The sequence below is a fragment of the Stegostoma tigrinum genome, chromosome 4 (genome assembly GCF_030684315.1).
Source record: "Stegostoma tigrinum isolate sSteTig4 chromosome 4, sSteTig4.hap1, whole genome shotgun sequence".
Lineage (NCBI taxonomy): Eukaryota > Metazoa > Chordata > Chondrichthyes > Orectolobiformes > Stegostomatidae > Stegostoma > Stegostoma tigrinum.
In genome coordinates this window covers 25,726,612-25,754,221 of record NC_081357.1, presented here as the reverse complement: position 1 = coordinate 25,754,221, position 27,610 = coordinate 25,726,612, and the positions used below count along the sequence as shown (strand labels likewise).

Genomic DNA, 27,610 nt, shown 5'->3' with positions numbered 1-27,610 from the left:
CAGCCTGCTTCGTCTGATGTGGTAGGGGAAAATCATTCCCAGTTCCAACAAGAAGAGTAATTAATAAGATGGAGATAATTGCATATTATTAACTAGTTACAGCCTACATTGAGATGATAGTCATTGTTATAGGGACTTTGAGGAGGACAAGACAGGGTAGATGCAGAGAGGATGTTCCTGATGGTGGGTGAGTCCAAGGCCAGGGGTCACAGTATGAGGATTCAAGGTACACGATTTAGGATGGAGATGAGGAGGCAAATCTTCACCCAAAGCGTGGTGAGTTGTGGAATTCATTACCAAAGGATGTAGTTGATACCAAAACATCAAATGTATTAATTAGATAGAGCACTTGGGGAAAATGGGGTCAAAGGTTATGGGGAGAAAGAAGGATTTAGCAATTGAGTTTAATCAGCCATGATCATGTTGAAAGGCAGAGCAAGCTCAAGGGGCCAAATGGCCTCCTCCAGCTCCTAAGTTCTATGTTTCTATGATCACTTGTTAGGTCTCATGATGTTAAGCTGTACTGCCCACAAGTCTGCATGACATGATAGTGGGTAGCAGTTAACTGTTTCAGATATTATACAACATGTTGCTCTCCACATCATGGTCCAAGATCTCCAATGCAGTATGAAAAGTTTGGTAGCCCATCAATCTTTTTCCATGTTTTTAGCTCTCCCAAATCAAAAGTGATTTTAGAATAACTTAAAATTCCAGCCAAAATACACCTTCCTTTAGGAGGTAATATGGTTGTTACATTGCTTAAACTAATGCTGACTTCAAGTTTTCCACCTCCTCATTTAGCATACTTAGCAATAGCTGTGAACAACAATAAATTATCAAATACCATAAAGTATGCAGCTATCTTCGAACTGATGAATGCTAGTCATTTACACATTACGAACTTCATGGCTATTTTTGAAACTTAATGAATTTTAGAGTCTATGAAGCATTTTCTTAAATTATTACACAGCTCATTTCTTCCAGACACTCACTACGCTTAACCAAAGCAAACAGACCATCCAAGTATGCATTTTTTTTACCTCTGAAAGAGCTTTTAACAATGCATCCATGTAGTCATTGATTGGCAATTGCAAATCATCCTGCATTGCATTCTGAACAGCCTGATTCACAATTTCTTTTACGTCTGGGTGGTCTTCCGGAATTTTCAATTGTTGCTTTACAGCTTCTAAAACAGCAAAACAATTTAAACATTAATTTAGAAACCACCACTTGCCATAAATGCTAAATAAAACTAACATTAGGAAGTATATTTTTCCAGCCTGAAATTTTTTGGAAGTACTTTCCTTCGTAATTTAAAGTACAGAACAGATGAGCAAAATATTTAGTCAAATGTATGTACATCCAACATGCTGTGTTAGCTTATTACAATTAAAAGCTGTCCCTTAAGGCATTGTTTGACCTGGTTGATGCGTTGTAACTACTAAGCTGAAAACAATAAATATTTTAATTAAGATCTTCCATGTCACAAAGGAGGCTTCAGGCCAATCCACATTCAATAAATTGTTGTAAAATCTCTGCTCACCTTTTGACCGCTGTAACAAAATCTGTCACATCAGCCGAGACATTCCAAAACATTGTAAAACTGTTACAACGGGGAATGGTCAAACACTTTCTTCTGTTAATTCTGCTGTGAGGGATGTTTTATCTCTATAATTTCTTCAATGATGACTTTAAGCTAAAATACCATGGTACTTTTGATCAATTAGATGGGCTTTCTCTGAGAGCTGAATGGTGCTAACTCTGGCAGCTGGCAGTTGTCTCCTCTTTCAGGTGGCAGTTGGCTGTCTCTAACTTTCCAAATGCCCTTGTCTTATATACCCCTCTCTTTTTCTTTTTGCCTAGCTAAGAAGCTTGATTCACTTTCTTTAACTTCCAACATGACTTTCTTTTCCCTTTCTTCTGCTTGTAATGGTAATTCTCACCTTCTCGCCTTCCATTCATTCTCTAACTCCAGTTATCTCATTTGCAATCTAAGTTTTTCTAACTCCATTGCACTTGCCTGTTTCTTTGGTATACCCAAATACTTTACCAACTCCATTACAATGTCAGCTTTCCTTTTATCCCTTGTTAAGCCCAAATTTAACCTGCTTGTTAATTCTAAAAGTATAATCTTTCTCTGTCTTTCTAAACTTCCTTGGCAAATTTGGGAGGTATCTTCAGATCCCAGAACCTCTTTAGCAATGTTAAGGGCCAGTTCTCTCACTTTTAGTTTAACCAATGACAAGTAACTGAAATTAAACAGATTTTTCTCACCTAAATTTTATTTAAAGATCTAGGACACTAATCCCCAAGTCTGTTTAAATCTCACCAAATCCCTTCAGATCCCGTACGTGAACTGTCCAGGTCCCAGACTCAATCTGTCTAAATCTGTCCAGATTCTGGAGTTGAGACCCCAAGTTTTGTTATAATGGGGACTGGCCAAACCCCTCTGATATATTTAAACTAAAACACAAGCCCCAATCTGTTACAACAAGGATAGGAGTTCCCCTCTAATAATTACCCCCAAAATACCCAGACAAGCTCATCTTTCCCCTTATAATTGATTAAAAGAGTGGTTAAAAGAAAGAAAATCCCTGATATCCACTTTACACGTAACAAGAAACTATTTATTTGTTTAGCCCAACAATGAACAAGTTAACAAAATTTCAAAAAAAAACCCGACCATTACCCCTTAGACTGCTAATTACTCCCTAACTGGTCTAAATTCTACTGGGATGCTGTTTAAATAAAAACAAGTCCTACTGATATAACCCCAATTAATAAGAAGCAGATGCCTACAAAAACAAATGACAGTTAGAGGATACGGTACAACAGAAGACACTAGTAACGCTACTCTACATCAAAAATGTATCAGAAATGACAACCAGATTCCTAGGGCTGCATAAGATCATGACTGCACACAAACATACATCAACATTGCATCAATTGTTATCAAAGACTAAAAACCCTACACAGTCAGGAAACAGGACTAAAATGATATACAGAATCCCATGCAGCAAGTGCAATAAACAGTATGTTGGGCAAATGAGGAGGAATTTGATGACCAGGATATAAGAACAGCAGCTGGGAGTAAAAAAATGTCCAATGTTCACTTGTCTCAATGTACACAGACAATGAGGGCCATCATTTCGACTGGGGCAAAGTGACTATACTGATTCAAGTGAACCACAGACATGTAAGGGAATTTCTGGAAGCCTGGTTCCCCACACAGGACTCCATTAACAAACTCATGGAAATAGACCCCATAAACAGACCGCTGCTAAAAAAAACAGAACTGGAAGAGATAAGACCCACTTTACCAGAGGATCATATAAATTCCGGACAGAGCAGAACGCCAACAATTTGATTAGAGGTCGCACAGATGATGTTGCCTAGAATGATAATGAAATGCCTGCACCCCATGGAAAAACTGGCTCAGCGAGCTAACGAACAACTGCATCCACAAACTGAACTGCAAATTTTCACGAAGACTTTAAAAAAGGCTAGCATCTTCAGTCCTAAAAAGTGTCCAATTCACTGCAAGGTGAAAACTTTGACATTTTTCTTCTTTCAGTCTCTTTGGACGCATTTTGTTGGTCCCTTTTCAATTTGAGGTACAAACACTCTATTTAACACCTCTTTCGCGTAAATTGTAATGTCTTCGCTGTAATACAGCAGGAAGACAAAACTAATTAAATATTTGTTGCATTTACAGAATCTATATCTCTTCAAGATTGTTTAGTACTGTACTGTTTCAGTATCTGTCATGATGGGTTACTGAATATTTCTTAGTAGAAACACATAAATTGCTCAATTACTATCTTATAAATACTTTAAGATGAGCTCATAAACTGTTGCTTTGTTCACTTCACAAGCAGAGTGGAGTTTAAGGCTTCTGGTGATTTTCTTGTTTTGGGCATTATCCAAGAAGCCACTCAACTACTCAATTTTCCATTTCCTATTTATGAACAAACTTACTTCAGACATTATTTTCAAACTTTCGAAGAACATACTCAAATTACCTAAATTTGCAATAACCTTTTAGAAACATTGAAAATAGAAGCAGGATTAGACCATTTGGCCCTCAAGCCTGCTCCACCACTCAATGTAATTATGGCTCATCATCCAACCCAGAACCCTATTCCAGCTTCTCCCCATATCATAGAACATAGAACATAGAACATTACAGCACAGTTTAGGCCCTTCGGCCCTCAATGTTATGCCGACCTGTCATACCGATCTGAAGCCCATCTAACCTACACTATTCCATGTACGTCCATATGCTTGTCCAATGACGACTTAAATGTACCTAAAGTTGGCAAATCTACTACCATTGCAGGCAAAGCGTTCCATTCCTTTACTACTCTCTGAGTAAAGAAACTACCTCTGACATCTGTCCAAATCTTTCACCCCTCAATTTAAAGCTATGCCCCCTCGTGCTCGCCGTCACCATCCTAGGAAAAAGGCCCTCCCTATCCACCCTATCTAACCCTCTGATTATTTTATATGTTTCAATTAAGTCACCTCTCAACCTTCTTCTCTCTAATGAAAACAGCCTCAAGTCCCTCAGCCTTTCCTCGTAAGACCTTCCCTCCATACCAGGCAACATCCTAGTAAATCTCCTCTGCACCCTTTCCAAAGCTTCCACATCCTTCTTATAATGCGGTGACCAGAACTGTGCGCAATACTCCAAGTGCGGCCGCACCAGAGTTTTGTACAGCTTCAACATAACCTCTTGGTTCCGGAACTCGATCCCTCTATTAATAAAAGCTAAAACACTGTATGCCTTCTTAACAGCCCTGTCAACTTGGGTGGCAACTTTCAATGATCTGTGTACACGGACACCGAGATCTCTCTGCTCATCTACACTACTAAGAATCTTACCATTAGCCCAGTACTTTGCCTTCCGGTTACTCCTACCAAAGTGCACCACCTCACACTTGTCTGCATTAAACTCCATTCGCCACCTCTCAGCCCAGCTCTGCAGCTTATCTATGTCTCTCTGCAACCTACAGCATCCTTCGTCACTATCCACACCTCCACCGACCTTAATGTCGTCTGCAAATTTACTAACCCATCCTTCTACACCCTCATCCAGGTCATTTATAAAAATGACAAACAGCAGTGAACCCAACACCGACCCTTGCGGTACACCACTAGTAACTGGTCTCCAGGATGAACATTTTCAATCAACTACCACCCTCTGTCTTCTTCCAGCAAGCCAATTTCCAATCCAAACTGCTATATCTCCCACAATTCCATTCCGCCGCATTTTGTACAATAGCCTACTGTGGGGAACCCTATTGAATGCCTTGCTGAAATCCATATACACCACATCAACTGATTTACTCTCATCTACCTGTTTGGTCACCTTCTCAAAGAACTCAATAAGGTTTGTGAGGCATGACCTTCCCTTCACAAAACCGTGCTGATTATCCCTAAGATTAAACTCCATTTGCCACCTCTCAGCCCAGCTCTGCAGCTTATCTATGTCTCTCTGCAGCCTACAGCAGATTAATATCCTTTTAATATTTTAACATTTTAGCCCTAAGAGCTATATTTTCTGCCTTAACCTCTGGATAAAGTAATTTCTCCTCATCTCAGTCCCAAATGGCCTACCCTGTTTCCTTAAACTGTGACCCCTGGTTCTGGACTAACTGGTCATGGGAACATCCTTCCTGCATTGACCTGGACTAATTTTCTATGAGATTCCCCTCATTTTTCTAAATTCCAGTGAAAACAGTCCTTACCCATCCAGCCTCACGTTATACATAAGTGCTGCCATCCCAGGAATCATTTTGAAGAACATTTGCTGCACTCCCTCCATAGCCAGAAAATCCTTCCTCAGGTAAGAAAATCAAAACTGCACACAAAACTTGAGGCACGGTCTCACCAAGGCCCTGTACAAATGCAGTAAGACATCACTGCTCCTCTACTTAAATCTTCTCAAACCTTCTTTATTGTTTATTCCTACTTTTTGTTCTCTGTCTGCCAACCAGTTTTCTGTCCATGTCAGTAATCTACGCTGTCCCATATGCTTTACCTTAGCATGCTAATCTCTTATATGGGACCTTTTGAAAGCCTTCTGAAAGTCCAAGTAAACTATATCCACTGGCTATAATTTATCAAATTTACTAGTTGCATCCTTAAAAAATTCCAGTAGGTTTGTTAACCACGATTTCCCTTTTGTAAATCCATGCTGACCCTGTCTGATCCCGTCAATGTTTTCAAATCTTTTATAATGGACTCTTATCACTTACCCCTTTACTGATGTCATACTAACCTGTACATAATTATCTGTTTTTTCTCTCCCTCCTTTTTTAAATAGTGGGGTTATGTGAGCTATCTTCCAATCAATGGAAACTCTTCCAGAGTCTAAAAATTCTGATAAGATGACCATCAATTCATCTAGTATTTCTGGGGCCATTTCCTTGAGTCCTCTCCAAACATACATTATCTGGCCCTGGTGAGGTATTGGTTCTTAATCCCATCAATTTCCCTGACATCAATTCTCTACTAATACAGATTTCCTTCAGTTCCTCCCTCTGTTTCCCAATATTTTTAGGACATTATTTATGTTCTCTTTTGTGAAAACAGAACAAAAGTATGTGCTTAATTGTTCTGCCACCTCTTTGTTGCCCGTTGTAACTGGAACCCAAGTTTCCTGGCTCAGAGGTAGAACAATGACTATTACATCACTACTGACTTTTCCAGTTCCCTGCGTGCTAAATAGGTTTTATCTTCCTGTTCATCTTTTTATGAATCTCTAATTGTTACAGCTTGTCCTCAACAAGAAGGACTTACTATTCCACTTTATTAATTTTGTCCACTTCTGCTCTTATTTCATATATTCGTATGCATGTTCATACAACATGGAAGCGCCGACTTTAGAAATAAAACCAGTCTGACTCCAAACCAAAACACAACCAGATTCTAAACAAAGTCTCACACCTAATATACATTGTCTGACCTAAACTGTCACCTCTTCTTTACACTGATAAAACCTTTAGTTCTCTCAGTACAGTGACTTGAAAGGAATTTGGGGATTTACGTATACATATTAATCAGTTAAAACCTTCTACCTGGTTAAAGATTTAGCAGCATCCTAGGTTTGTTTAATAGATCCTTATCCATGGTGTGACTCTGATCTTTTACTTATAAATTTTGAGTCTGATACTAACTCTCTCACTAACACTTGACGAAGGTCCAAAATCTTGTGTTTTTAAATAAAGTTCAAATTGGACTATAACCTGGTATCATGTGATTTCTGACTTTGTTCCTATGAATCACTGGGGTATTCAAGTCATTTGAAGTTATGTTTCAACAGATTAAAAATGCTTTATAATTTCTGGTTTTAGTGATTCGTTATCACCGTCAACCCTTTTTCAAAAGGTAAGAGGTTTTATACATTTTCGAAGCCTTATGATAAGCCACTAATGAATATCTGAGAGTCAAACTTCAAATATATTTTCCTCCTAAAATGATAAAATGTTCTATTACATGTGGATATGAACACTTCTTAAAATGAATATAATAAACAACATTTTCTAACAGTAGGCAGTCACTATTTGGTTATTCATATAAGAGTACATTTTCAGCACACTTAATGTATTGATGCACTAAGTCTGATATATGTTAGCAGTGAATTACACTTGAGAATACTGCACAATATGAGTCAGTCTCTCTATTTGCCCAAATATTTAACCTATCTTTCTCTCTCTGCAGATGCAGAAAAAAATCTTTAACAAATAAGTTGCAGATCAATCTGAGAAAACGTCAGGACACGGAAAAAATGCAGTATAATGGAATTAAAATTTTGGACTGAATTAATTGTTACATGCTCCTTGCTAATAAAACACTTCATTACTTGTTAAAAATCAGAATATTATGCAATAAATAATATGCATTGTTTAATTTCAAGCTTGGCTTGGATTCTTTTAGTAAATTCAAACAAGCACACTTTCACAATTTGCTGCAGCAGTTGTTCATTTCAACAATGGTCTTCTGTTTTTCACTATTATTAATCATGGACACCTGAAAGAGACTTGAATGACGCTCTTATTGTTTTTTGTTTTGTTCACCAAACTAATTCCTGGCATGGATGGTTTATCCTACAAGGAAAGATTATATAGCTTGGGCCTTTAGTCTTTGGAGAATAAGAGGTGGTATTTAAAGCGAAAAAAAATTGCATGGCTTGAGAGCGAATCAGAGGGCACCTGACAGCCATCACAGCAGAATTTTATACAGGAAAGCTTGGCAGGACACCATCCGCAAGACAGCAAAGAAGGGCAATGACTCAGAGGGTACTGGAGAGCAATCACAGTGGAATTCTGGGAGACATTGCCACAGTCATCATGATTGCACAGGAGACCTCTTCAGGACACCCTCTGTGAGATGGGAAGGAGGTCAGTGAATCAGAGTGTGATCAAAGGCTGTCACAGGGGACTTCTGGAAGATGTTGTTTGTTGTTTGTTGTTTGTTGTTTGTTGTTTGTTGTTTGTTGTTTGTTGTTTGTTGTTTGTTGTTTGTTGTTTGTTGTTTGTTGTTTGTTGTTTGTTGTTTGTTGTAGTAGCAAGGGCAGAGGCATGCTCCTCTAGCAGGTCGTGAGAGATCAGGGAGACTGGAAGTCTCCCTGATAGCTACACGTGTGAGAAGTGCATCCAGCTGCAGCTCCTGACAGACCATGTTATGGACCATGTAAACTGTTTTGGATATGTTGGCAGGACATCCTTTCAGGGGCTAGTAGTAGCAGTCAGTTAAGTGGCGCTGTGACTGGCTTTGAGGCCCGGAGGGGAAAGGGTGCAGTCAGGCAGAGCGAGAGAAGGGGATGAAGACTTGATTGTGAGGAGGACAAACAGGAGATTCTGTGGCTGCAGAAGAGACACTAGAATGGTGTGTTTCCTCCTGGCTTCTAAGGTCAAGGATATCTCTGAGCAGCTGCAAAACATTCTGAAGGGGGAAGATGAACACTCAGAGGCCATTGTGCATGTCAGTACAAATGACAAAGGGTTAGGGTCCTGTGAAATGAATTTAGGGAGTTAGGTAAGAAGCTAAAAAGCAGGAACTCAAGGGTAGTGATCTCTGGATTACTCCCAGTGCCATGCATCAGATAGAATAGAAATAGAAAGATAGACCAGATGAATGTGTGGCTGAGGAGTTGGAGTAGGGCACAAGGTTTTCAGTTCTTGGATCATTGGCGTCTCTTCTGAGGTAGAGGTGACCTGTACAAGAGGGATGGGTTTCACTTGAGCCATAGGGGTCCCAAAATCCTCGTGGGGAGATTCACTGGTGTTACCTGGGTGGATTTAAACTAGGAACAAAAACAGAAGTTTCTGAAAAAGCTCAGCAGGTCTTGCAGTACCTGTGAAGAAAAATATCAGATTTAACATTTCGGGTCTGGTGATCCTTCCTCAGAACTAGTTTTTAAACTAGTTTGGCAGGAGGGACTCTGAATAAGAGAGGGCTCAGAGAAATCAGGGAAAATTAGTTAGCCATCAAGAGCAGGTTTACTATTCAGGTAGCGAGGGGCACAGTAAAAGGAGGGAAGAGAGTTCTAGTTTAAACTGCATTTATTTCAAAGCACGAGGCCCAGCCAGTAAGGCAGATCAGCTCAGACATGGATTGGCTCTGGGGACTGGGATATTATAGCCATAACAGAAACACGGCTGAAAGAATGGCAGATCTGGCAGCTCAATGTTCCAGGATACAGAAGCTACAGGCATGACTGGAAGTACAAGTATGCGAGATGGGGGCTTGACTTTTGACAAGGGAGGAAATAACAATAGTACTTAGACAGGATATCCTTAAGGCGTGACCAAATGAGGCCATACTGTTAGAACTCAGAAACAGGAAGGGGATGGTCGCTCTGTTGGGAATGTATTTTTGACCCCCAAAAGCCAGTGGATACTAGAGCAGCTGATGTGTAGACAGATTGCAGATATATGTAGGAATAATAGAGTAGTATTGGTTGGAGATTTTGATTTTCCCTCATTGACTGGGTCACCCAGAGTTTAAGAGGCCTGGATGGGGTGGAATTTGTCAAATGTGTCCAACAAAGTTTCTTAAATCAATATATAGAGGGTCCGACTTGGGAGGATGCAACACTGGACCTCCTCTCAGGAAACAAGATCGGGCAAGTGAGTGAAATGTCAGTCAGTGAGCACTTTGGATCCAGTGACCATAACTCTCTCAATTTTAACATAGTTATGGGAAAAGATAGGTCCACAGGTTAAGGTACTAAACTGGAGCAGGGCCAATTGTGGGGCCATTAGGCAGGGTCTAGCAGAGGTTGATTATATGAGTCCGTTTGAAGGAAAAGGAATGACAGGCAAATGGGATGCTTTTAAAAGTATGATGTCAAGAATCCAGGGAAAATATGTCCCTCTTACAGTGAAGGGAAAAGCTGGCAGGTTTAGGGATCCCTGGCTGACAAGGGATATTAGGCTTTAGTCATGGCAAAAAAAGAAGGCAGACATTGGGTTTAAGCTATCAGGCTCAAGTTTAAGCTACCAGGCCCTGGATGTCTTGAAAAGTATAGGTGCACACTTAAGAGGAAAATCAGAAGAGCAAAAAGAGGATATGGGATGGATCTGGCAAATAAGGTTAATCCCAAGAGGTTCTATGGCTATATGAAGATAAAAGGGTGGCTAGGAAGAGAACAGGTCCCCTTAAAGATATCATGCCCATCAATGTGAATGGCCACAGGAGATGGGGAAGATTTTTAATGAATATTTACTGGAAGAATTATGGATGCTAAGGAAATAAGGGATACAATTGGAGATGTTTTGGACCACATACATATTACCAGAGAGGAGTTGTTTGCAGACTTAAAGCGCATTAAGGTGGATAAATCCCCTGATCCTGGTCAAGTCCATCCTCAGACATCGTGGGAGACTAGGGAAGAAACTTCAGAAGCCCTTGCAGAGATTTTTGCTTCATGTTTAGGTGCTGGTGAAGTCCTGAAAGACTAGAGGGTGGCTAACGTTGTTCCATTGTTTAAGAAAGGTAGCAAAGACAAGCCAAGGAACTACAGGTCAATGAGCCAGACATCAGTGGTGGGGCAAGTCATTAGAGATGATCCTGAGGGACAGGATAAATCAGCATTTGGATAGTCAAAGTCTGATTAGGGACAGTCAGCATGGATTTGTGCACAGGAAGTCGTGTCTGACAAATCTTTTAGAGATTTTTGAAGAGGTAACCAAGAGAATGAATGAGGGTAGAGCAGTGGATGTTGTCTAAATGGACTTTAGTAAGGCCATTGATAAGGTCCCACTCAGCAGGCTAGCCATGAGATATAGGTTGCATGGGATCCAAGCAGAGCTAGCTAATTAGATTCAAAACTGGATTAATGGTAGGAAGCAGAGGGTGATAGTTGGAGGCTGGTTTTTGGACGGGAGGCCTGTGACTAGTGGTGTGTCAAAGGGTTCGGTGCTGGGGCCTTTTGTTATTTACATAAATGATCGGACGTGAATGTAGAAGGCATGATTAGCAAATTTGCAGCTGATACAAAATTAGGAGGTATCGTTGATAGCGAGGAAGTTTATCAAAGATTACAGAGGGATCTTGATCAGATGGGAATTGGGCTGAGGATTGGCAAATGCAATTCAATATAGATAAGTGTGATGTGTTGCACTTTGGAAAGTCAAACTAAGATAGGGCTTATACAGTAAATGAAAAGGTCCTGAGGAGTGTTGTGGAACAGAGGGACCTAGGAGTGCAACTACAAAGTTCACTGAATTGGCATTACAGATGGACAGGACAGTCAAGAAGGCACTTAGCATGCTGGTCTTCATTGGTCGAGGCATTGAGTAAAGGAGTTGGGCTGTGATGTTACAGTTGTATAAGTTGTTGGTAAGGCCATACTTGAAGTATTGTATATAGTTTTGGTCACCCTGTTATAGGAAAGATGCAGTTAAAGTGGAAAGTATTCAAAGAAAGTAGGCCTGAGGTATAGGGAGAGGATAGTACTTTATTCCTTGGTAAGTAGGAAAATGAGGGGTGACCTTATTGAGGTGTATAAAATCATGAGGGGCATAAATAGAATGAATGCATATAGTCATTTTCCCAGGAATGAGGAACTGAAAACTAGAGGGGATAGGTTTACAGTGAGAGAGGAAAGATTTAGAAGGATCTGAGGGGCAGCTTTTTCACGCAGAGAGTGGTGCCAATGTGGAATGGGCTGCCAGAGAAAGTTCTTGAGGCTGGTACAATAGTTACATTTAAAAAACATTTGGATGGGTACATGGTCAGGAAGAGTTTCAAGGATATGGACCAAATGCGGGCAGTTGGAACCAGCTGAGTGGGCATCATGGTCAGCATGGACCAGTTTGGGCTGAAGGGCCTGTTTGGATGCTGAATTACTTCATGACTCTGACAGGGTGAATGCAGAAAGGATGTTTCCCTTGGCTGAGGTGCATAGAACAAGGGGACAAAGTCTCAAAATAAGAGCCAGGGCTATTTAAGACTGAGATGAAAAGAAATTTCTTCACTTGGAGGAAGATGCAGCTTTGGAATTCTCCCAGTAGGGAGGCTCAGTCATTGTCTATATTCGAGACTGAGATCAATAGATTTCCATATATTAGCAATATCATGAAATACAGAGATAGTGCAGGAAAATGGCATTGAGATAGAAGAACAGTCATGATCCACCTGATTGGTGAGGCAGACTTCACAAACTGAATATGGTCCAATTTCTTGTGTTCTTGAAACTTGTCATAAAAATGAATATAAGCCATTATTAACGTTCATTAAATATTTTACCTACCAATGTCAAAAGGTACTTTCACTGAATCATTGGAAGGTGCTACATTAAATGTTCCTGAGCTGGTATCTAAACACAAAAGCATAAGATGTTAGTATTATATAAACATATCTTTAAAATAAATGCATTTTAACATTACATTGGCAGTTTACAGATGATTTTATGTTCCTTTATAAAATGAGGACAAACACAGAAAGAAACTTAATCTCTTCCCTTACTGAGCTAACCAATCTTCCAAATGAGTCTTGAGAGGGAACTCATTAACATTATAAACAGTCAAAAAGGTATCTTCTGGAATATTCCCACAAACTCTGTAATAGCCTCATAAGTCGCCACAACAGTTTTCTGGAAAATAATGTTTGATGCTATCTGATCTTCTAAGTATCTCTGTGTTTTCCTACCTGGGTTGCTGGAGCGCCAACTTCTGAATTTTCAATATCTGATTTATTCTCAAATTGTTCTGACATTTTTGTTTCACTCTCTCCATATCTTTCAATAACGTAAGTATGCTTTTCTTTAATCGTCCCTGTCATAAAATCTTTTCAAATATTTTAACATGACACACTCGATTCTTTCTCTTATCTCGTGCACTCACTGCATAATGCACATCATTAAGTTTATTTTTGATTGGATAAGGTCTGGCGAATCTTGCTTTAAATCATTCCACAGAAATAAGTAACAATGTCTTAGCTCTAGCAACATCGTTCTGAACTTTGGACTTTTCATCTGATCCAATTTTTATTGCTTGTTGAGCATGTTCCAAAGCTTTTGGGCAACTTTGGTCAGTTTCTCCCTGAAGTGTATTACCAAGCTTTGGTTTATTAACTTCTGTTTAGTCTCATTATCTCATGCCTACATATTAATTCAAAAGGCTAAAACCTGTATATTCATTTGGAGTATCCCTACTAGCAAATAATAACGACAAAATTCCCTTATCACAAACATTATAACATTCTGGGCAATGAGCTCTAATCACGGTTTTCAAAGTTTGATGCTATCTTTCCAATATTTCTTGAGAGTGTGGGTAAAGAGCCGATGTAAATTGTGGAAGCTGTAAACCAGTCAATAATTATTCTTAAAGGCATTGCTTCAAGAAACTGTGTGGTAACTAAAATAACTCCACTGACACCGGTATCCTGCCACCAAGTCACCCTTTATTTACACTTGGAGATCCCTTGACACTGATCCAGCTCCCTCAGAGCCAACTCTGAGTGAACAGAACCTCTGACACCCTTGTTGTTACCTGTCAGCCAGTGCACCCTAAAGATTCAACTAGAGGCGGACAGTTTTAGTGTTGTTACCTTTCTGGTTATAAATTTTGCATCCCATACCCTCTCTCTCATACTATGCCTGAGGAAGGAGCTGAACTCTGAATGCTTATGTTTTCAAATAAACCTGTTGGACTATAACCTGGTGTCATGTGATTTCTGACCTTGTCCGCCCCAGTTCAACACCAGCATCTCCATGTTATGTTTGGCAAAGTTTGACTACATCTTTCTGGCCAATAAAATGGTTTTAATAATTTAGTTCTAATAATTCTAATGTTTTCTGAGGAATTCTGTGAGCCAATTGTAAAATTTCATAATGATACTCAACTGGAACTACCACCTAAAGAACCACTGCCCATTCCTGATCAGCTGGTACTTGAGGTGGTTTCCATTTCTTCATTAATACTGCTTTCCAAATAATAACATTCAGACATTATTTCTGTTCAGTCTCTGAGTACCATTTTCATATGCATTTTCAGAAATTAACTCCATTTGTCACATCGCTTTTAAAGAAGATGGACTAATTTGCAAACCATGTTCCTGATTAATAGGCTCCTTTACTTCCTGTCTAATTCTATGGTCTGAGATCTTTTCTCATGATAGTCAGGAAAGTGCAGGACGTGTCCCTTGTAACATTTCAGTTTCCTCTTCTGCCATTGGTTGTTCCAAAAACCTTATTGAGGCCAGCATCCTGTCAGGTCATTTTCCAAATTAAAATGCATTCCTTCTATTCACTATTCCCACTACAATTTCTGTAATTACCAAGTTACACCTTAAACCAATACTGTACAGTGAGATTCATTGAAACCACCATGCATATCTCCAATTGTTATTTTTCGTTTAATAACCCCTCTTGAAGACAAGTAGTTTCATCAGCCAGTATCAGTAACTGACTTGGTCCAGTATCTCGCAATATCTTTACTGGTTTACCTCCTTGAATCAAAGCATTTGAAAACACCTCTGCTTTGATAAAATATTCAGAAGCTCCAATAGTCTGTTTTTCCTACATCAGAAAACATAATTTTCATGACAGTCCTGAGCCATTTCTCATTTAGTCCACTTTAAGGAAATGTGTTCTTTTTGTACTATTGATACAGAGCAATGCCAACAGTGTGGGTTCAATTCCCATACCAGCTGAGGTTACAATGAAGGACTCCCCTTCTCAATCTCTTCCCTTAGCCTAAAATGTGGTGATTGGCAGGTTAAACCACCAGGCATTGCTCTCTAATAAAAGATCACCCCACGGTTTGGTAGGACTATGGTAACTTTATGGGTTTAATGCCTACTTCCTTTCCTTTTTCTCCCTTTTCTGAAGAATCGTTAAACATCCCTTAGGGAAGAATGTCCTGCAGCATCATCATAATGAAGCAGTCTGAAAAGGGTATCCTGCAGCAGTAAAGGTCAGGAGACAGATGTGGTGATTTTGTTGAGGCTTGTCTCATGATGCTTTCTAGTCTATTCCTTGGAACTCACACCAAGACAAACATCAACTGAATCTGGAGGACCACTAACTCAGTGAAAGGCATTCTTTGGTCCACTTGAAACTTGTTGATCTTCCAGTACAAAGAGTTGACCTTGACCAAGCGTTGCAGGCTGAATTATTCCAAGGTCTGGGACTACATGCTGAGTGATGCATTGAAGCTGGAGCAGCTGCCACATAGATGCAATCTAGGGTCTTTCTGCCAAAATATAATGTGGGTCTAATGTGTTTCAAGATACCCTCATAGCCTTAATGGGTATGTAAATAGTTTACTTTTATGTTTAGAAAATGTGTTTTTTGTTGCAAATGGATGCAGGCTGTAATGAGGAATGTCAAAATTCCACTGTATTTTCTGCAAAGTCTAGAATTTTTTAATCAAATCAGTAACAATACTACAAAGGAGGAATTCTTGGGGTATCAAAGACCTGGTTTTCTGAATCAATAGGTCAAGGAATCAGCTAACCAACAGGCCATCCTGAACTGGATATTGCATAACGAGAAAGGAATAATTAGCAATCTAGCTGTGTGAGGCTCTTTGGGGATAGAGTGACCATAAGATATTGGAATTCTTCATTAAGATGAAATTTGTTGTAATTGATTCTGACACTAGGGTCCAGAATCTAAATAAAGGAAACTATGATGGTGTGAGGTGCAAGCTGGCTGTGAAAATTAGGAATTGTAATTTTAAAGGATGATAGTGGAAAGGCAATGGCAAACATTTAAACAATGCTTGGATAAACTGCAAGAATTATTCATTCCCATCTGGCACAGAAACGAAACAAGAAAGGACAGGGCTAATGAGGAAAATTCAGGATTGCATCAGATTCAAAGAAGTGGCATACAAATTGGCCAAAAAAGCAGCAGAACCAGAGGATGGGGCATAGTGTTCATAAGAAACCTGGTCAATGTGGGGCTACAGCAATGTGGGGGACCTCAACAGAGTGAGATGAAGTGCAAGTAAGTTACTGACTGACTACTATTAAAAATTTAATTCAAAGTGGAAATTCAGTGCAAAGGGTTTTGGGGGAGGCAGTGTGCAGAGTAAACTACGGTTTACTGTCAGCGGTAAACTACAGAGCAAGAGGATGAAAGGCACAGATCAAGAGGCCAACTTGCCATGAAACTAGAAACCATAAAGCACAGCATCATGTTATTGCAGGCAAAGAAAGTTAATTGGTGAGTTGGATTGGTGAATATTTTTACTTCAGAGTCTAGAAATAAAGTCTTTGGTTTGTGTTCAGGTTTCCAGTGTTTTTATTCATTCTTTTATTAAAAATAACTGCTTATGTGTTAGATAGTTGCGATCTTGTTCTTTTAGTTTGTAAGATGAAGGAGCTGAATATTATTTAACTGGTGCAAGACTGTAGCAAGCTACAGAACAGAGGGATTTGGGAGTTCTTATCCATAAATCACAAAAAGCTAGCATCGAAGTTCTCTAAATGCATGTAAATCTTGTCTCTCCGAATCACTTCAACAACTTACATGCAACTGATATCAGACTCATCAGTGTATAGTTCCCAGGTTTCTCTTTATAGTCTTTCTTGAATAAAGGCACAACATTAGTTATCCTCTAGTTTTCTGGCACCTCACCCTTGGCTGGACATGACATAAATATCTCTGCTACATGCCCACCAATTTCTTCCCCAGTTTCCCACAACTTGATCAAGTTCCAGAGATTTATCCAACTTTATGCTTTTTAAGACCTCCAGCACCACCTCCTCTGTAATGTGGACAGTTTTCAGGACATGGATATTTATTTCTCCAAGTTCCCCAACTTCCATGTCTTTCTGCACAGTAAATACTGACGCAAAGTTAGTATCTCTTCCATCTTCTGTGGTTCTACACATTGACAACATCGTTGATCTTTAAGGATCTCTATTCTTTAGCGAGTTTTGAGAAGATTTGTAGCTCAGGTTGAGGTTCTGGATGTGAGTTTGCTTGCTGAGCTGGAAGGTTCGTTTTCAGACGTTTCTTCACCTTTTTTTTTATTTGAAAAAATATACTTTATTCATAGAATGTACAAAAAAATAAAACATTTATACACCTACCCAGTCATGCAAGCCACTCCGGGTTACCCCGGGGTACGGACACCAACTAAAGGAAAAAAACAAAACAGAGAAAAAAAAACAAAGCAAAGAAAACACCCCGGCAGTCGTCACCCCGCACAGTCCCAGTTGGCCCCCTGACCAGTTTGGGAAGGCGCCAGCTGGGCCCAGTTACCAGATAGGATTCTTTTCCCTTTTCTGGATGAGGGGGCTCATACGGTGGTCTTTCCCCACCGCGCCTTGGCGGCGGCTGCCCCAAGCTTTAGCGCGTCCCTCAGCACGTAGCCCTGGACCTTGGAGTGCGCCAGTCTGCAACACTCGGTCGCGGTCAGTTCTTTCAGCTGGCAGACCAGCAAGTTGCGGGCAGACCAAAGAGCGTCTTTCACCGCATTGATGGTCCTCCAGGCGCTGTTGATGTTGGTCTCGGTGTGCGTCCCCGGAAACAGCCCGTAGAGCACGGAGTCCCGCGTCACGGAGCTGCTTGGGACGAACCTCGATAAATACCACTGCATCCCCCTCCATACCTCCTGCGCATAGGCACACTCCAGAAGGAGGTGATCAACAGTCTCGTCCCCCCCACAGCCACCTCGAGGGCAGCGTGCGGTGGCACAGAGATTCCGGGCATGCATAAAGGATCTCACTGGCAGAGCCCCTCTCACCGCCAGCCAAGCAATGTCCTTGTGCTTGTTTGAAAGTTCTGGTGATGAGGCATTCTGCCAAATGACTTTGGCAGTCTGCGTGGGGAACCACACGACGGGATCCACCCTCTCCGTTTCCCGAAGGGTCCTGAGGATACTACGTGCTGACCACTGCCTGACGGCCTTGTGGTCAAAGGTGTTTCCTTTCAAAAATTTCTCCACGAAGGACAGGTGGTACGGAACGGTCCAACTACTCGGAGCGTTCCACGGCAACGAGGCCAGGCCCATCCTTCGCAACACCGGGGACAGGTAGAACCTCAGTAAGTAGTGACACTTGGTGTTTGCATACTGAGGATCTACGCACAGCTTGATGCAGCCACACACAAAGGTAGCCGTCAGGGCGAGGGTGGCGTTCGGTACGCCCTTTCCCCCATTTCCCAGGTCTTTGTACTTGGCGTCCCTGCGGACCCGGTCCATCCTCGACCCCCAAATGAAGTGGAAGATGGCCCGGATGACCGCAGCAGCGCAGGTCCAGGTAATAGGCCAGGCCTGCGCCACATACAACAGTACCGAAAGCCCCTCGCACCTGACAACCAGGTTCTTACCCGCGATGGAGAGGGACCGGAGCGTCCACCTGCCCAGCTTCTGCTTAAATTTGGCAATACGCTCCTCCCAAGTCTTAGTGCATGCCCCAGCTCCACCAAACCTTCATGTAGTCTGTCCTGACGGTGAAGGGGATGAAGGAGCGGTCGTCCCAGTTCCCGAAGAACATGACCTCGCTCTTACCCCTATTGACTTTGGCACCCGAGGCCAGTTCAAACTGGCCGCAGATGTCCAACAGCCTACTCACCGACCGACGATCGGTGCAGAAGACGGCGACATCGTCCATGTACAGGGAGGTCTTGACCTGAAGGCCTCCGCTGCTTGGGATAGTCACGCCCTTCAGGCTCACGTCCTTCCTGATGGAGGCGGCGAAGGGCTCCACACAGCACACGAACAAGGCAGGAGAGAGCGGCCAGCCCTGCCTGACTCCAGATCTAACAGGAAAACTGTCCGATTCCCACCCGTTGATCGAGACTGCGCTAACGATGTTAGCGTAGAGCAGCCGGATCCAATTGCGGATGCCCTCCCCGAACCCCAATTTGGAGAGGACGTCCCTCATGTAAGCATGAGAGACCCTGTCGAAGGCCTTCTCCTGGTCCAGGCTGACGAGGCAGGTGTCCACCCGCCTGTCCTGTACGTAGGCGATCGTATCCCTGATGAGCGCGAGGCTCTCAGCGATCTTCCTGCCCAGCACAGCACAGGTTTGGTCAGGGTGAATCACTGACTCCAGGACAGACCTGACCCGGTTGGCAATGACCTTGGCCAGGATTTTGTAGTCCACGTTCAAAAGTGAAATGGGACGCCAATTCTTAATTTCTTCCCTCTCCCCCTTCCTCTTGTAAATGAGGGTGATGATGCCCTTCCTCATGGACTTGCACATTTCCCCTGCCCGAAGCGCACTATCGTACACCTCCAGCAGGTCCTGGCCGACCAGGCCCCACAGAGCGGAATACAGCTCGACCGGTAAGCCGTCGCTTCCGGGAGTCCTATTCCTCTGCAAGGACTTGAGGGCTCTGGCCAGCTCGTCCAGGGATATCGGCCGGTCCAGCCACTCCCTCGTGCCGTCGTCTAAGACCTCCGTGATAGACGACAGGAACGACTCGGAGGCCGTGCTGTCCGTGGGCTTCGTGTCGTACAGTCCGGCATAGAAGGATCTGCTGATCCTCAAAACGTCGGGCCGAGACGACGTCACCGAGCCGTCGTCCTCCTTCCGCCGGCTAAGCACAGAGCTCTCTTTGTGCACCTTCTGAAAGAAGAAACGCGAGCACGTCTCGTCCTGCTCCACGGAGCGGACCCTGGACCGGAAGATTATCCTGGAGGCCTCCGCGGCGAAGAGCGAGGCTTGCTGGCCCCTCACCTCGCGGAGATCCTCCGTGACATCGACCCCCATCAACTGCAGAAGGAGCAGGTTCTGCACCCTTTTCTGGAGTCGCGACAGCTTTCCCCGCCTCTCTCTTGCCTTCTGAACACCCTTGAGGACAAAGAACCTCTTGATGTTCTCCTTCACCGTCTCCCACCAGTCACCTGGAGACTCAAAGAGGGGTTTCACGGTTCTCCAACCGGCGTACTCCCTCTTAAGCTCCTTGACGTTCTCTGGGGTCAACAGAGTCGTGTTGAGCTTCCACGTCCCCTTGCCGGCCGGCTGGTCGTCCTGTAAGTGACAGTCGGCCAACAGGAGGCAGTGGTCAGAGAAGAACACCGGCTCGACACCGGTGGACCTGACCGAGAACGTCCGTGACACAAACAGGAAGTCTATCCTTGAGCGGATAGACCCGTCTGGCCGTGACCAGGTGTACCTCTGCTGCGCTCCGTCTGCAGGGGTGCTGAAGACGTCGAGCAGCTTGGCGTCCTTCACCGTGCCCATCAGGAATCTGGATGTGACGTCCAGTTGAATCCTCCCACCCGCTGTCCCCACGCCGGATCTTCCGTCTGCATCAATGATGCAGTTGAAGTCTCCGCCTAGGATGACCGGCCTGGACGTGGCCAGCAGGGGTGGAAGCCGCTGCAGGACGGCCAACCGCTCACTCCGTACCGCTGGGGCGTACACGTTGATCAACCTCAGGGGAGCATTCCTGTAGGTGATGTCAGCCACTAGGAGGCGTCCCCCCACCACCTCCTGAACTTGAGAGATGGTGAAGTTGCGCCCCCGCAGCAGAATAGCCAGGCCCGAGGAACGACAGTCGTTACCCCCCAACCAGATCGAAGGCCCACAGGTCCAGGCGCCAGACCATTTCCCGTACCTGCCGAGGTGCGGTATCCCGCACTCCTGCAGAAACAGGAGGTCCGCCTTGATGGTGGTCAGGTAGGCCAACGTGGACACACATCTTGCGGTTGACTTGACGCTGCGCACATTAATGCTCGCAATTCGTACCCCCATTGTGGGCAGTGACCGCAGTACCCTCCCCAAGTCCAAGGTCCAGCCCCTCCATCTGTCCCTTCATGCCCATTGCCCGGGCTAACTGCTGGACGCTCTCCGGGCTCAGGAAACCGTCCGTGCTGCCTTCCGGGTGGCATCCCCCCGTCAGGGATGCGGAGGCAGAAGGGTCCGGCTCCGGGTCAGGCCGGGGACACGCTGTTTCCTCCTTCCCGCCTGGAAGTTCCGGGGGGCCCTCCAGTGCTCCAGCGGCACTTGACTGGGTGTCGGAGTGAGCCTCAGGACGCCTCCCATCACCTGGAAGCGGGGTGCTGCTTTCCTTCCCCCTCGAGACCTTTAACTTCTGCTTCGGGTGGGCCCTCTCCGAATCCTCCTCATCAGAGGAGCTCTTATAGCCCCCCTGTAGCTGCCTCTTCCTGCCTGATTGTTGCGGTTCCTGGGCCCGTCGACGCACCTTCCTCCTCGCTTTCCGGACTGTTGTCCACTCCCCTGGGTTGCCTGTCGCCGCCTCATTGGTTCCGGGTTGTCGGGGGGGATCGGAGCCTGCAGGGGTGCTTTGCTGGCCTCGGGCCCATCCTGCACGGCCTGGCCCTCCTGCACATTAGTGGGGTCCTTGCTGGGCCCTGGTGCCTTCCTCTCCTCCGGGGAGGCTGGCCCCGCATTTCCCCTGCCGGCGACCTGGGCGTAGGTGGCACCCCTCTGCGGGCATGCCCTATAGAAGTGGCCCGCTTCCCCGCAAAGTTTGCAGCTTCTCTCTCGTGGGCAATCCTTTGGAAGGTGTCCCTCCTCCTTGCAGTTCCTGCAGATGGTGGCTTTGCAGTCGGCCGCCATGTGACCTGACCTACCACAGGCATGGCAGACTTTAGGTTGCCCTGCATAGGTCAGGTAGCCCCTGCTCCCGCCGATCGCGAAGCTGGACGGTGGATGTGCGACATTCCCGTCTGCGCCCATCCTCAGCGTCACCTTGACCTGCCTCTTACTCGTCCAGATGCCAAAGGGGTCCACGATGTCAGTTAGGTCCCCTTCCACCTTCACATACCTTCCGAGGAAGGTCAGGACATCAACTGCTGGCACATGCGGGTTGTACATGTGTACAGTCACCATACGGCTCCTCTGTGCTGGCATCACAAACAGTGGGACAGCGGTCAATACAGAAAGGGGGCCCTCACCTCCTTTCTCCTTGAAAACCTCCAGGAAGCGCTCGCAAAGCTTGGCACTCCGGAAGGTCACGTCGTAAAAACCTCCTCCGGGGAAATCCTGCAGGCAGTAAATGTCCGCAGCAGTGAACCCACAACAGTCCAACAGGACCCTCTTCACGAAGAAGGTGTGGTCCACAGGTGCAACTTCATCCACCTTCTTTACGGAAACACGGATGGTGTTCCGGACCCCCTGACCTGGGCCACGAGCACTTGCCGCAGCCATCGTTGCAGGTTGGCTACTCCCCTGAACCAGCGTTAGGCCGAAGCCAGCATTAAGATCCACTGGTCGCAAGGGTGCACAGACAACCCGACGTCCTCCTTTCACCTCCAAGACAGCGCTCTCCTCTTGGTCCACAAGAGAGTGGGTCTTTATTGTGTTCAAGATGTAAGCTGGTTCACTGAGCTGTAAGGTTTGTTCCCGGATGTTTTGTCACCATTCTAGGTAACATCATCAGTGAGCCTCTGACGAAGCGCTGGTTTTATGTCCCGCTTTCTATTTATCTGGTTAGGTTTCCTTGGGTTGGTGATGTCATATCCTGCGTTGGTGATGTCATTTCCTGTTCTTTTTCTCAGAGGGTGGTAGATTGGCTCCAAATCAATGTGTTTGTTGATGGAGTTGTGGTTGGAATGCCATGCTTCTAGGAATTCTCGTGCGTGTCTCTGTTTGGCTTGTCCTAGGATGGATGTGTTGTCCCAATCAAAGTGGTGTCCTTCCTTAGCTGTATGTAAGGATACGAGTGATAGTGGGTCATGTTGTTTTGTGGCTAGTTGATGTTCATGTATCCTGGTGGCTAGCTTTCTGCCAGTTTGTCCAATGTAGTGTTTGTCACAGTTCTTACAAGGTATTTTGTAGATGACGTTTGTTTTATTTGTTGTCTGTATAGGGTCTTTTAAGTTCATTAGCTGCTGTTTTAGTGTGTTGGTGGGTTTGTGGGCTACCCTGATGCCAAGAGGTCCGAGTAGTCTGGCAGTCATTTCGGAAATGTCTTTGATGTAGGGGAGAGTGGTTATTGTTTCTGAGCCCGTTTTGTCTGTTTGTTTGGGTTTATTGCTGAGGAATCGGCGGACTGTGTTCATAGGGTACCCATTCTTTTTGAACACGCTGTATAGGTGATTTTCCTCTGCTCTGCGTAGTTCCACTGTGCTGCAGTGTGTGGTGGCTCGTTGGAATAATGTTCTAATGCAGCTTCGTTTGTGGGTGTTGGGATGGTTGCTCCTGTAGTTCAGTATTTGGCCGAATGTGTTGTTATCCTGTAGACGCTGGTTTGAAGTTCCCCATTGGCTGTTCAGTCTACTAGAGACATGCACGAGAATTCCTAGAAGCATGGCATTCCAACCGGAACTCCATCAACAAACACATTGATTTGGAGCCAATCCACCATCCCCTGCGAAAAAGAACAGGAAATGACATCACCAACCCAAGGAAACCTAACCAGATAAATAGAAAGCGGGACATAACACCAGCGCTTCGTCAGAGGCTCACTGATGTTGTTTCCTAGAATGGTGACGAAACGTCTGAAAACGAACCTTCTAGCTCAGCGATCAAACTCACATCCAGAATCTCTATTCTTTCCCTAGTTCCTCTTTCCTCTTAATGTACTTTTGGATTTCTTTGAATTATCCTTAACCTTATCAGCCAAGGCTATTTCATATCCACTTTTTGCTCTCCTGATTTCCCTCTTAAGAATGTCCCTACTCCACTTACAGTCTTCAACAGATTCACTCGATCCCAGTTGTCCATACTTACATATGCCTCCTTCTTATTCTCGACAACAGCTTCAATATCTTCATTCATCCCTACTCTTACTCTTCACTCTAAGAGGAACATAATACCTCTGGACTCTTGTTATCTCACTTTTGAAAATCTCCCACTTGCCAGTCGTCCCTTTACCTGTGAATAGTCTACCCCAATCAATTTTTGAAAATTCCTGTCTCATACCATCAAAATTGGCCTTATCTCAATTTAGAACTTTAACATTTTTATGCAAGGCCTTTTTTTCATAATTATTTTAAAATTAACAGAATTATGATCACTGGTCCCAAAGTACTCCCCCTCTAATACTTTGGTCATTTGCCCTGTTTTATTTCCCAAGAGGAGGTCAGGTTTTACCCCTTCTCTAGTGGGTACATCTACATATTGATAAAGAAAATTTTCTTGAACACTTCTAACAAATTCATCCTGATCCAAACCCTTAACATTCTGGCAGTCGGAGCCTATGTTTGGAAAGTTGAAATCCCCTACAACATCAACTTGATTATTCTTACATGTATCTGAGATCTTCCTTCTGATGATTGGGGATCTGAAAGGATTGTACTATCAAGATGATTGTCTCCTTCTTATTTCTGCATTCCTCCCTTACGGCTTCACTGGATGATCCCTCAGGAATATCTACTCTAAGTACAGTAGTAATGTTTTGCCTAATCAAAAATGCCACTCCCTCTCCTCTCTTACCTCCTTTCTATCCTTGCAATAGCATCTAAGCCCCAGGACATTCAGGTGCCAGTCCTGGCCTTCACTTAGCTATGTTTCTGTAATAGCAAGACATCATAGTCCCTTGTTCCAATAAATGCCATGAGTTCATCCACCTTACCTATCAGACTTCTTGCACTGAAATAAACGCACAGGAAGGTCCACAGCAGTGAGGATATCACCTAGTAAGGGGATGGAACATTTGCTATCAAATGTCCCATCTCAGCAAACGCACATATATCTACTGAAATATATGCAGTTTAACTCTTCAGAGTTACCTCGTTCTCTGACATGCTCTTGCCTGCCCTGTCTAATTAACTTGCTCTCTTTAACTTCTGAAACATCCTCATCTGTCTCTCTCTATTCTGATACTTAGGATGCCCTCCCTTCTCCCATCTTAGTTTAAAGGCACCCAAATAGCTTTTCTAAATATCCCTGACAGGATATCAATATTCCTCCAGTTCAGGCGAAACCTGTCCATTTTGAACAGGTCCTTTCTGCCTCAGAAGAGATCCCAATGATCTAGAAATTTGAAGCGCTGCCCCTGTGCACCACTTCCTCAGCCACTGGTTTCTCTGTTTGTCTTCCTATTCCTACTCTCACTAGTACTGGCACTAGAAATAATTAGAAGATTATGCCTTTCTACATCCTGTTTTTTAACCTCCTACCTAACTTCCTAGATTCACTCTGCAGAGCCTCAACTCTTTCTCTGACCAGGAGTACAACTGCTGGCTGTTCACTCTCCCCTTTGACAACTTGCTGCAACCATTCCAAAACATCCTTGACTCTGGCAAGACAACACACCATCCTGAATTCTTGCTCCCAGCTGCAGAATAAACCATCTGTGCCCCTGAGTCCCCTATCACAATTGCTCGTTTGAACCTTGACAAACCCACTTAGCAAAAGATTCATTCTTGGTGGCCAAGAACTGGCTGTCCCTGCAATTTTCCTCCGGGAGGTTATCTCTGTCTACAGTATTCATCAAGGAGTGCAAATAAAAATGTTGTTAATGGGGATTAGGAGGAGCATTTCCCAGTAGGCTGAAAGCATAGCTAGCAAAAAGAAGAAGCGTTGTGGTTGTTGCAGGCCAATCATCCAACGTCAGAAAAACATGAAAGCAGTTAATCAGGTAATACTGTAGCTTCGAATAGCTTCAACCCCTTCATTTTAAGCTCAGCGGATTGAATTTTTACTGAAGATTCCATTATTGTATAACATCAAACTAAAAGGCATATAAAGAACACAAAACGCTGGTGATTTACTGGTGGTGGCTAATAGATGAAAAATACCATGAGCAATTTGGTGGTGGTGTGGGGGGGAGCCGTTCAGTTGCGCATTTGCATTTCCACATAGAAAGAAAAAAAGAAAAATATATTGACCAGCCAGTAATAGTAATAAATCAGACAATTGGGATTTTTTTATGATAAAGCAAAGGAGGACCATAGGGAATGAAGAACAAAATACAATGCAATTTAGTACTGGACTTCATAAAACCAGATTACTAAAACTTGTGTGGGTGGTATATTGCTATTTGTGTAAGTACAGGGGATAAGTTTGTTGCAGATGAGCTGGAACCAGTGAGTGTGTACGAAATGAGATTGAACTGGCAACAACTGGCTGATTGAAGGTCTGAAGAAGTTCTGAAGAAGTGTTACTGGAACTGTAATGTTAACTTTACTTTCTCTCCACAGATGCTGCCAGACCTGCTGAGATTTTCTAGCAATTTCTTTTTTGTTTTTGATTTCCAGCATCCGAGGTTTTTTGTTTTTTTTGTTTAGTAGCTGATTGGTCTGTGGAATAGTGACGAGGTGTCACTAATAAAGGCTTTCTGCCTACTACTAACTATGTAATTGGCCCCCAGCTAGCTGAACAGATTGTAGGTGTGAATGTTTTGTCAGGTGCTATTGCCTATCCAGCAATGAAGGTACAGTCATTTACTCTACAGTACAAAATACCTCAAACTTGAAGAAAACAAGTTTACTTCTCTGGTCAGTTGCTGTAAGCTGTGGCTTTCAGCAAACAAGTCAGAGACTTTACAAGTGTGAACCAATAACTCTGTGCCTCCTGCAAACAAGTGGAAGTAGCTGGAGAAAGAAGATCAAAAGAGCAGCAAGTCCTAGCAAGCCAAATGATCATTGCAGTGAACCCAGAGGACAGGGTCCATTGAATTTTCCTCCCAGTCTTGCACTTTACCCATATGTCCTTTTTTATGTCTGTATATGTATGTAGGAGAAGATTTATAAAGGGTTTAGAGTTTCAACTGGTTACTTGTAGCTAAACTCTGTTCATTTGTAATAAACAGTCATCCTTGCTCAGCACAGAAACTTGATTCATGCTTTGCATCAACCTGGGTCTTGAAGGCAGATAAATTGTGTAATTTTGTGTACTTCTATGCATTATTTTAACTTTTATCATGACTCTGGAGACAGCAGGACTTGATTTCTGGTGTGCTACCTCAGTAAAGCATCACACAGATGTTAAATGAGTGTCTGTTTTCCTGAGGAAGATATAAGAAGACTCTCTGAATTTGAAATCCAAGTGACTAGGAGTTGAAGGAAATTACTATTAGTAACCAAGTGATATTGGAGGGACTAATGGGGCTGAAAGTTGATTAGTCCTTAGGGCTTGATAGCCGAAATCACAAAGTGTTAAAGGAAACAGCTATAGAGATAGCGGCTGCATTGGAAATCATATTTTAAAATTTCACATAATCTGGAATGATTCCTGAAGATGGGAAACATGAAAATGTCACCCCACGATTTAAGAATTGAAC

General features: G+C 43.5%; 1 protein-coding gene and 1 long non-coding RNA gene across 3 annotated transcripts in view; one reads left to right on the top strand and one right to left on the bottom strand.

Annotated features, from left to right (window-relative positions):
- Window positions 1-27,610, bottom strand: part of ak9 (adenylate kinase 9) — a 298,446-nt gene that overhangs the window by 169,773 nt on the left and 101,063 nt on the right. For both annotated transcript variants that reach the window (XM_059645225.1, XM_059645227.1), the window contains exons 15-16: window positions 12,764-12,829; window positions 1,041-1,186 (exon numbers count right to left, since the gene is read on the bottom strand). In XM_059645225.1, the coding sequence (XP_059501208.1) occupies window positions 1,041-1,186; window positions 12,764-12,829 (212 nt within the window). The remainder of the gene's footprint in view (window positions 1-1,040; window positions 1,187-12,763; window positions 12,830-27,610) is intronic.
- Window positions 7,290-7,914, top strand: LOC125452522 (uncharacterized). The gene is made up of 2 exons (XR_007247569.1): window positions 7,290-7,392; window positions 7,726-7,914. It is a non-coding gene; the product is annotated as an uncharacterized LOC125452522 (long non-coding RNA).